General features: G+C 39.1%; 1 protein-coding gene across 2 annotated transcripts in view; it reads left to right on the forward strand.

Annotated features, from left to right (window-relative positions):
* FAM53A (family with sequence similarity 53 member A) overlaps positions 1–9,783 on the forward strand; it is a 75,510-nt gene extending 65,727 nt beyond the window's left edge. For both annotated transcript variants that reach the window (XM_075709235.1, XM_075709236.1), the window contains exon 5: positions 8,591–9,783. In XM_075709235.1, coding sequence (XP_075565350.1) covers positions 8,591–8,914 — 324 coding nt within the window. In that variant the 3' untranslated portion in view covers positions 8,915–9,783. The remainder of the gene's footprint in view (positions 1–8,590) is intronic.
* The last annotated feature ends 871 nt before the right edge of the window (positions 9,784–10,654 follow it).

Consider the following 10,654-nt stretch of genomic DNA (forward strand, 5'->3'; position numbering starts at 1 on the left):
CCTGCGTATAAAAAAAAAAACACTCTAGAAGTTTAAGAGAACTTGGTACATGGGTGTACTCTGCAAAAATCAGTGCATATGTGATTCAGTTGTGAAAGTAATTGTTTGCAGCTCACAGCAATGTCATGAAGGAATAAGACCTTGGCTAAACTGCTCAGGAATAGAAGTTCTCTATAAAAATAGATGACACATAAATGGCAGGAAATGAAGCCAGTATGGTCATGTTTTGAAGCCACAAGGGTCAAATCCTGTCCTGTGTTACATTGGTGCATAATCTGTCAACCTAAACCCTGTTACTTGAGAACAGAGTTTGGCATGGTAAAGTGAACTTCAAAATGTGACTGATATTAGGAGTTTTGTGGAAGCACAGCTACAGCTTTTTCTCTTCTTGTTTGAATGCATTTAGTTAGAAAACTAGAAACCTAGTAAGACTCCTGGGTTTGGAGGTTACTTTTTTGTTTGTTGTTTCAGAGCTGATTGTAATATGCAAGTCTGTTAATTCCCCTGTCAGAGGAATAATATATTAGAAGGCTTTGGCTACCCAGGATGATCTCTTTTGTTTTGGATCCTGAATGCTGAATACTGAGAGATGATTACTGCAAGCAATCATATTCTTGTTAAACAATTTTCTTGTGCTGTTCAGGGACATCAACATTTTGAGCAACTGTGAAGTAGTTAGTATATGGCTGTGTGAAGGGATGTGCGTGTAGCTCATGTTAGTGAGTGTGCTTCCTTATTTCCCGGTTTGAAAGGCAGAAAACTAGATGCATCTTTCTAAAATCTGGATGAATTAGACATTATTTAAACCAACTCTCTATAAAATAATTTTTTCATATTATTAATGAAGCTGGTACTTATGCACTTAACTTGCTTCTTGGTTCCAGAGCCTGGTTTCTTTTCTGAAAAGAAAGGTAAAAGTTCCTGAATTAGAAAAGACGGAACAGCCCTGGCAAAACATGAATCATTTCTGCTGGGAGAGAACATGTGCTTACATTGTTTCCCTCTCTGCCCTTCTACTACAAAACCAGATGTGTTCATCATCCCTGTATGAACACAAATGATGCAGCTGTTCGTCACACCATCACTCATTAATGCAGTTGGCTGATGGGAATTTGCCAGACTGAAGCCTCTCAAGCACAGTAGAGGCCCAACTCCACATTGTCCAGCTCTTCGGTTTATCCATAAGGTGGATAAATCCACTATCCATATTAGAGATGTGCTTAGGGGCAAGAGGAAGTGGGAAGATAACTAGATGAAGGTGTGCAAAGACAGTTGTTTCTCTTAAGGCAGAGTAATTGCTTTGGTCCTGCAAGAGACCCCAGACTGCAGCTGCTGCCTAAGCAAGGACAGAGCTATAGTGAACCCAGCTTTCAGGCCACTCTTCCTGCTGTTTCAGTGCCCTTTTGAGTCTTCTCTCTGTGGTGCTTCTTGCCCTTTGAGGAAACCTCTGTTCTAATGTACCAGCGCATTTCAGATGAATGCTGCTGCTGTATCTAGTAGTTGTCTTGTTTGGCTTAATCATCTTTTTCCCTGGCCAAAGTCTTGTACTGTATTACTCAGCTGCACAAAGCAAATGTCATTATGTTCCACTTTGATGCTATGTTGATTATCAGCCAGCTCAGAACAGGTAAATCTACTGTGTGAGCCTCTTCTGGTTTAGTTAATCGAATAATTCATAGCATGTGTGGGTATTTATGCTTGCTGAACTGGTACTAAGAATAGTTGAAACTTTTTTCCTTAATTACATGCAGGTGAAATAGGTAGGCCTGATGTTTGTAGAATGTAATTCCACATTCTCATAATAAGAGATTGTATGATTTATACTTACTGAAGCAGGAAAGATAAAAGGCTGCAGTTCACAGATCCGCCAAACTAGAAGATGTAAGATGCCAACATCTTACTTAAAATTCCATGCTGTAAACTTTTTAAAATGTAGTTTAATGTTGCCCTGGGTTTTATATAAGGGCAAATTGCCATATATGTTCACCCCGTTAATATTAGTATTGGTGTTGAATCATATTCTTGACTGTATTGCATTAAGTACTGCAATAACTCACTTAGTTTCCAATTTGTCTTTAAAAACAAAGTTAACCCCTGTGATGAATGGTCCTGGACTTGTGAAACTGCTAAACCGTAGCACCTGAGTTTCCTCTAAGTGTATGTTAGCTCTGTCCTAAACTGCCTTGATCTGACCAAAATTTAACTTAGAAAGGAATGACTAAAAAGCAGTAGTAGTGCTTTGTCTGCTTCAATTCAGTTTAGAGAAACATCTACAGACTGACAAACTTTTCTTTAATCTGCTGAAATGCCTTAGTTTCTTATGTTACTTAATGTTGGAACTTAATTGAGCACATGTGCATGCTAAGCACACGGTGGGGTGAACTAATAGCTCTGAGGGGGCCTGTGGGTTTTCTCCTCAGTTGTTTAGATGATCTTTGGGAACCACTACAAGGAGAAGATGTGGAGAGGATATTTAGTTTGAATGTGAAATTTTATTTCATATGTGGAGTGCCTATCGTGAATAACTTTTATGTCTGACTTTGGGGCAAGGGGGGAAGCAGGTGTTCAGGTTGAACTTAATCCGTGGTGGCTGGAATCCCCGCTGTATTGGGGAACTGCCATGCCTGTGTGACTTCACACGTGGCTTTTTGGAGTTTGGTGTGATAGCAATGATTTTAATTGAATCTTAGAAAGTTTCCTAGCTAAATGAGTAGGCTGCTGTACAGGTCTGAAGACTGCAGTGCCTGATCTCCCCACTAGTGTGGGTGACCAACGTGCGTGGACTGCAGCGGTGCTCAGGCAGAGAACTGGACCCCCAAACCACCCCAGCCTTTGTGCATTTTGTTTTTCTCATTTGTAGACTTTAACTATTCCAATGGTTTGTCTGTTATCTTGTGATGAAGAGCCTTATATTAGACGAATTCAGCATTTCACTTAAATAGTCCGATTTCATTAAGCCGTAATATTTTTTCAACTAATAGCACTAAACAAAAAAGCCAAATTAAATCACAAGTTCTTACAGCTCATAAACAAAACTTATAAGGATACTGTGGCACAATTTAGAATACAAACATAAAAATCTGGGCCAATAAATAGATCAACTCTCATGGTAGACTACACCAGAAAACTGCATGCTTAAATCTAGAACAGTCTGGCTAGTGGAAGATGAAAGCCTGTTACTTCATGATGCTGTTTAGCATCTGATGTGAAAGGAGTTGATGTCAGTTATGTCTCTTCCTGGGCACCTACATCTAAAAAATTAAAGTAACCTTTGAAGATACAGCAGAGACAAAGTAGTGAACAACTTTCATTTCAAGTCATAGCCATATTGCTGCATGTCAGATTGTATTGATTTTTAGCTAGGTCTTTGGCTTTGCAAATAGAATTTACCTTACTTGACTACCAGAACTGCAGCAGTAATTTTATCTCCAATGTAAGGAATGGTTATTATAGTGAAGTGTCTCATTACGTGGCAAAATGGTAAAGGTCATTTGCTCTTTTTCATTCATATCCAGTATTCCATGTTTTTTCTGCTTTCTAGTTATAGATAGTGAAATAAGCATTGCATTTTTGAATATAAAAATACATGTCAGATTTCCAGGAAAATGAGGAATAACTGCAGAGCTACAGAAAGTGAACAGCATGTTTGGTTCCCAGAGCGAATTTGATCAGAGACTACATTTTGCCCATAAAGGTGTCAGGTATTTTCTAGGGATTTGATTCTGTTTCCACAAAATACATATAGAAATGTTTTTGCTAACTACTTGGTTTGTCGCGCAATGCAAGAAAAAGACTTCTCTTTTGGTTTATTTCAAATGCGTAGTTTAAAAATCTGCAATGGTTTTTGACCCAAAGTATTTTTTTTAGACACTTGAATTAAAAACTTAACATATTTCTATACATTTGACTTCTTATTTGAGCAGGGAGAAATTCTTTCCCAGTTAACTTTGTTTTTTAACTTTTAGAGTGTATTAGCAAGCCTCAAGCACATAACATTATGAAGAATACTGTATTGTTTTCCTCCTGTCAGCACTACTTCATACCGAGGAAGCAGTATTTCTTCTCAACTGCAAGCTTCTTAAAGCCAAGGTTAGCTGAAGTGTTCACAAAATGCTCAGTGCTCTTCAAGACAGAAGTCAGAGTCAAAAGGCAAGAGCTTTACGACACAGAAAGGTTAATAGTGTGTTACATAAACACAGCGTTTTTCTGCTGTTTTTCACAGGGATTAGGACTGTGATGGGATATTTTTTTAATGTATATAATCAGCTGAGATTTCAATGGTTTACAGTAAACACTGTACATGTCTCCAACTTGAATTGCCACAGGTAATGATATTAATGCAAGTAATTAGATGCATGAACTGAAAATTCAGTTTACAGGGAGGGACACTGTTCACATCTATTTGTGGTAGGATGTGATGTTGGTCAGGCGATGGTATGTTCAGAAGGCACTTTTCAACATGATTCAATGAGCTGCTTGGGATCAGTCTTTTGTGACAGTTTGTTCTTAATTTAAAGTCCTTCCTTCAGTCTCCCTCTTAGCTTCATTAAATGAAGTCTCTTCAACGTAACAAATTTGTGCCGCGGTTGGACTTCATTTTTGCTGAGGCTAAACTATAACCTCTTTGGGGATAGGTTAGTGTCTGGGATATGAACACATCATGCTGTGTGGTGCTTCTGATCTAAAACTTAACTGTGGTATGAGTTGCTAACAGTAAAGGCATTTGGTTTTGAGCCAGTCTGACTAATCTATAAGAAACATAAGTCCAGGAAGTGAAATAAGGACCTGTGAAGCCCTCAAAGGGAAATGCAGCCTATCTAACTTGCTTCTTCCCCATCTCCATCAACTGGCTAGGTACAGGGAAGCAACAGAAAAAGCCATGTGTTGCTCCATGCTGAGGCTGCCTCTTCAGTGTTTGATGCTTGGATTGGTTGCCGATATTCCCGAATCTCCTCCTCATGAGGACCACTGCGTTACCCACATCTTTCATATCCCTGGGTAGAAACCTTAACAGTCAAGAAACCCTATGTATTGGTATATCTTAAAGCAGCACCTCCTGTGTTGTGCAGTCATAGGCAAAAGTCTCAGGATGGGACAGAAAGCCAGCCAGGTAACTAGTCTTAATTAGTCTGAATTCCCTCTCTTCCTAAGCCTATGGCTTCAGGGAGCAGCCCATCTGTTGTGATGACTAGTGCTGAGAGGCAGTAGGATGGGCTTAGGGCTTTTGGTAGTTCCAGGCTTCCTCTGCTCCTTTCTTTGTGCCAGCTGCTGCAGCTGCACCTCTTCAGAGCAGCTGTATCTTCCACCCCATTCAAAACTGAGGGGGAAAATGGGTGGACTCGGTGTATCGTGGGGGCATGGGGAAGAAGCATGAGAACTGCTGCTCCCATTATACACTAGGTTTTCATGCACATAAATGACTTATTTTTCCCTTGGCTACTGTAGCAAATGCTGTAGTTTTGTTAGTAAAACAAAAACAACCTTTTTATTGCTTTTTATATTTGGAAAGTGATGTATTATGGGTTTCTGAACTGGAGGTTTAGTAAAGAGTACAGACATTAGCTTCTTTTCAAGCTACTCTGGGCCTTTCTTGTTTGCTTTGTATGGCAAGGGTCTAGAGAGATTTCTTTTATTTCCTTCCCTGCCATTGTTTTCGGTACAAAGTTTTTTTCTTAATATTCAGACATTTTATCGCCTCACTTCTTTTAAAACTCTGAGTTTCTTTTTTTCTTTTTTTTTTTTCCATCACACAAAAGAATACTTTTAGCTGATTGAGTTCTATCCATTGCCAACTGTGGACTCTTTTGTCTTGTTAGTCCAGCATCCTTTATAAAATGAGGACCATTGAGCAAGTACTCACAGGCTCCCCACTGAGCACAATTGTGCTTGAAAGGTGTGGTACTGTACCAGTGTAACATGTAAAGCTGCAGTTTAGAGGGCTTGAATGCATTGCAATTTCTACCTTTTGCTTTGTGAAAGAAGTGGGATTGTGCTGTGAGATAATAAATCCACCTATTTTTAGGTCTGTGGGGTTGTGACAAGTGGGTGAACAAAGAACCAGTTGAATGCACTTGCTGTTGTGTTGAAACCGGCTAAAAGTTCCCATTCAAGTGGTTTCAGTGCAGTACAGCTAACAGGCAATTTTCCATTTATGTACACAAACCTTCTAGAAAGACAGCTGTGTGGTTGGATTAATTTCTAGCAGTAAATTGAATAAAAGATATTTTGAAGGGGGACTTGGGAATTCCTTTCTAAAACATTGAAAGCAGAACTTTCAAAGCTTTCCTTTATTTGGTCCCTTTCCTTCCCAGTGCGTACTGTAAGATTTAAAGAACTGAAAATATTGTCCCCTATATGGAGATACACAACAGGAAACGTGTTCTTTTTCAAAGCAATGAGATAGAATTAGGATTAAAATATCCTTTAACACTAATTCAAAAAATATACTGTTTTGCTTTTAAGTAAATATGAGAGAAATTCACACCTCTTAGTCATAAAAAGGAGCTCGAATGTTTGTATTTGAATAAGCTGTAAGTGAGCTATATAGAAATGTTTTGAAAACAAGGATGTATTTTATACCAAAATTGTTTTCATAGGGGAGTGAAATTTGGAAGTAGAAGGCTTTTTAGTCATGCAACGTTATCAGTTTTGTTGATACTAGTCATGTGCAAAATTGGATGTGGGTTTCCTCCTGACAGAACTATGGTCAACAGTCATGTTTTTTCTGAAAGTTGATCTTTGGATGCAGGTTTGAGTTGCATAAATCAACTGCTAAATAGGGTCTTTTTTGTGTCTGTCCAAGCAAACTAGATTATCCATTATAGATCCTTCTGGCCTGAAACCTGTGACATGTTAGCTAATCATCTAATGTATATTATAAGATATGAAAGTTGTTTGAGCAAGAGAAGAGCTGTGTGCAATACAGGCATAACAAACCTCTGATCAGTAGTGAAGTGTGTCGCACTGCCGTGTTTTCATGTGGTGCAGGCTTGGGGAATACCACTGCGGTGTCTTAGCTGTGGAGAGATACCAACGATGGTGAACCACCATCCCATACCAGTACTGCTGTTCACTCCTCAGCCTAGTTGTGCTATGATTGAACTCCAAAACTCAAGTGTGTTGCTTTTACCTTTACCTGAGCATTCCCTCAAACTTTCTGTGTAGATTTGATGTAGGGATGTCCAAGGAACTGTATGAACTTGCAGAGTGGCAGCGGGCTTGTCTGCAAGATGTTCCATATGTAACATCGACCCTAAGGGGTCAGGGAAATCACTTGACATCAGTGAGGTTTCCTCGCTCTCCTCTCCTTCATCCAGCTGTATACAGGCAAGGCTGACTAATTTAGATTTCTTCTGCATTTGTGAAGTTTTGTTTAAAAACCACCCAAAGATACTGGTAAGCTGCTTATGTGGCTGCTGATGTGCAGTGGAGAAGTAGAAAGATTATCCAGTGCTCTAGAAGAGCATCTGGAATATAGCATACTTGGAATGTTGCAATGTTCCTATTTCATGTGAATATGTCAATAAATCTAAAACACTTAAGACAAATTGGGGGAGGCAGCTGAAAATGGGTGTGAAAGTTGGTCTTGTTCCCTGTGGATCTACTTGTAATAAAACAGTTGCCATGCATATGTGAGACTGGAGCCACTTAACCAGTAAGATATTGAAAGCCACCACAACTTTATTCTCCTGGCTCTTGCCACCTCTGAGAGGAGCCCTGGCTATTTCACTCTCCTCTGACTGCGTGCTTGTATGAGGCAGAATTTAGAAGTTTCTCACTTATTAAAATCTGACTATAATCTATATAGCCCTGTTTTCCTTAAATGCTGCTTTTGGATTCTAGACAAGGATCCCTTACAGTTACATGAGGAGCTTAGACATTTTATTCCTTTATGTCAGGGACAGAGGTAGCACATTTACTGACGTTTTCTTTTCTTTTTCCTTTGTCTAAATAAAGGTGAGTGCTCCTCTGGTTTTAGTACTCCTCATAAACTGAGTTCTCAAATTCCTGAACTTGTGTTCAAATGGTACTCAAATACAAGACAAACTAAGTTGACTGTGGACTAAGATGCTTCCAGTAGAAGCTTGGTTTTCTCCTGTTTTGAGGTTACCCAGATGTGCCATTTGCCTTGCAGTCTCTTGCTGTCTCTGAGGTGAGGCCGGAGGGCTTATTGTCCAGCATGCTTGGGAACTTCAAGAAATTAATTGTTGACTAGGCTGCAGTGCAGCTGTCTGACCTAAATGCTGATGTTACCCAATGCTATGCTGTGGATTTGCCAAAAAGCTAACACATCAAACTGGGCGTCTGTTGTTCCTCATTTAGTTGACTAAAGCTACGTTTTTGAATCTTTCTGCATAAAAAAGGGGACTGGTAGTTTTTTTGTCACTAATGGGAGTCTACATAGGCTAAATATCTGTGCAGAACCAGATTGCGTAGTAAGTAAATACTGCTCTTCCTTTTTCTTTTTTCCACGTATGTGGCACTCTTATTTTTTTTGAGTCCATACTCTCCATCCATTCAAAAATTTAACGAATTTCTGCTCCTCCTGTACAGTCATGGTTAATATATTTGTGGTTTTTTTTAATTGCAGACTTTAAAAAATTCCAAAAGTCTTTGCTCCCTTGACTATGAAGATGATGATGATGACACACAAATGAAGACAATTGTGTCATCCCCATGTGACTCAAATGATCTTATGAACATCATCACCCCTGGTTCCAGTCCGATGAAAGAACAGTTGGATGAAGTAAGGCACCATGGGTCATGCCAAGGTAGCTTCAAAACAAGGGATTATAAGAAAGCAGCTGCAGTATGTGAAAGCGATGAGGACACAAGTGATTGTGAGAGCACCGAAGAAGGCATCTTTCCTCTAGACTGTGGGGACCTGGACCTAGAGCAGATTGAAAACAACTGAGACTCAAAGTTGTGTGCTAGAATAAGAGTTGTTCTAAATTAAAATGATAGAGGATTACCTTTGCCATGCATAATCCATGTCCCTGAATCTCTGTATTGCCTATCTTGGGCCTGTGTTAGAAGAAATGTTTCAGGTGGGGGAAAAACGTGAACCATTGTTACCTGTTTAGTCTATTGATCAATATGTGGATGACAACAAAAAAGTAGGAGGTTAAATGTTATTTTGAACATTAAGGAATAATTTTGATTAAAAATTTCCTAACAGATATTTTGCATTTTTATGGCTTTTACAGTTCTGGAGAAAAAGCATCTCTATTTTGAAACGAATTTTCAGAAGGGCATTCTATAAAACTAAATCTGTCTACAGTGATTCTGGTGCGGGTATATGTTGCTGTTGTTAAAGAGCTTAATGTGAAAAGTGAATTGCATAACAAAATTGGTAATAAACTTTCGGATAGAACTCTTAAATATCTGGTTGACAACTGGTCCAAAATACTTAACTGCCATCTTTGACAGTGTCTGGTTAAAAAAAAAAAAAACTTCATAACATGTACAAATGTTCTTTTCATACATTCAGGACTTTTTGATCAAAATATGGTAGTGACCTTAAAAGGTTAACATTTTCCATGATTTTACTACTTGAATTGTTTTCTAGCCTGAAGCAGTGCTAATTTAGGTGGGATAAAACTGCAAGTAGCTGCCCACCTTCTTGGTCATTATGTTTTCTGTGGTTCAAAAGAATGTACAACAAGAGCACTTGAACTTTTAGACAGGGACTTTGTAATGATCAATTCCCCAGGAGGTGATCCCTTCAGCAATACTAGAAGGAAAATAGTCCTTGAATTAAATAAAATGACATTTTGCTTTGCACTTGTCTGCTTATGAATTTTTACTAGTGGAAAATGCGTAGTCTGTGGCAGATTCTGTAATATGGTACTTATGTGCAGAATTGGGTGGAGGGGGAGGGCAGATTTCTGGTCATCTGAAAAGAAAGTGAAGTCAAGTTAGTCTGGGGAGCTGGGCAATAACTCATGCTGGATCCCAAAAGTCTATCTTGGTGATTACATACGCTGTAATCATCTCAAATGTAATACTGTATTCATTGCAGACTATTGCAACACATACTTGTTTTGCTAGTTCAGCTACAATAAGGATTTTCCTGAAAAAAGGGGAAATTAGTCTCAAAATAGTTTAAAATTGGATAGAAATGGGGAAGCTTAGATTATGGCATTTCAGTGCATCATGTTAGTCGGCTTAAGTGAGCCAACTCCTACTGTAACTTGTGCCATAAAACCAAAAGACAGCAACATATAGAATAGAATAGAATCATAGAATAGAATCATCTAGGTTGGAAAAGACCTTTAAGATCATCCAGTCCAACCATTAACCTACACTACCAAGCCCACTCTAGACTAATCAAGGGTAGACCAGACTAAACCATATCCCGAAGTGCCACATCTACCCATTTTTTAAACGCCTCCAGGGATGGGGACTCCACCACCTCTCTGGGCAGCCTGTTCCAATGCCTGACCACCCTTTCCGTAAAGAAATTTTTCCTAATTTCCAGTCTAAACCTCCCCTGGCGCAGCTTAAGCCCATTTCCTCTTGTCCTATCGCTAGCTACTTGGGAGAAGAGACCAACACCCACCTCACTACAACCTCCTTTCAGGTATTTTAAGTCAGCTAATGGAATGTGATTCAAATAAGAAATAAATATCTTGAGGCATATGATAAAGGCTGT

The sequence above is a fragment of the Pelecanus crispus genome, chromosome 4 (assembly GCF_030463565.1).
Source record: "Pelecanus crispus isolate bPelCri1 chromosome 4, bPelCri1.pri, whole genome shotgun sequence".
Taxonomy (NCBI): Eukaryota; Metazoa; Chordata; class Aves; order Pelecaniformes; family Pelecanidae; genus Pelecanus; species Pelecanus crispus.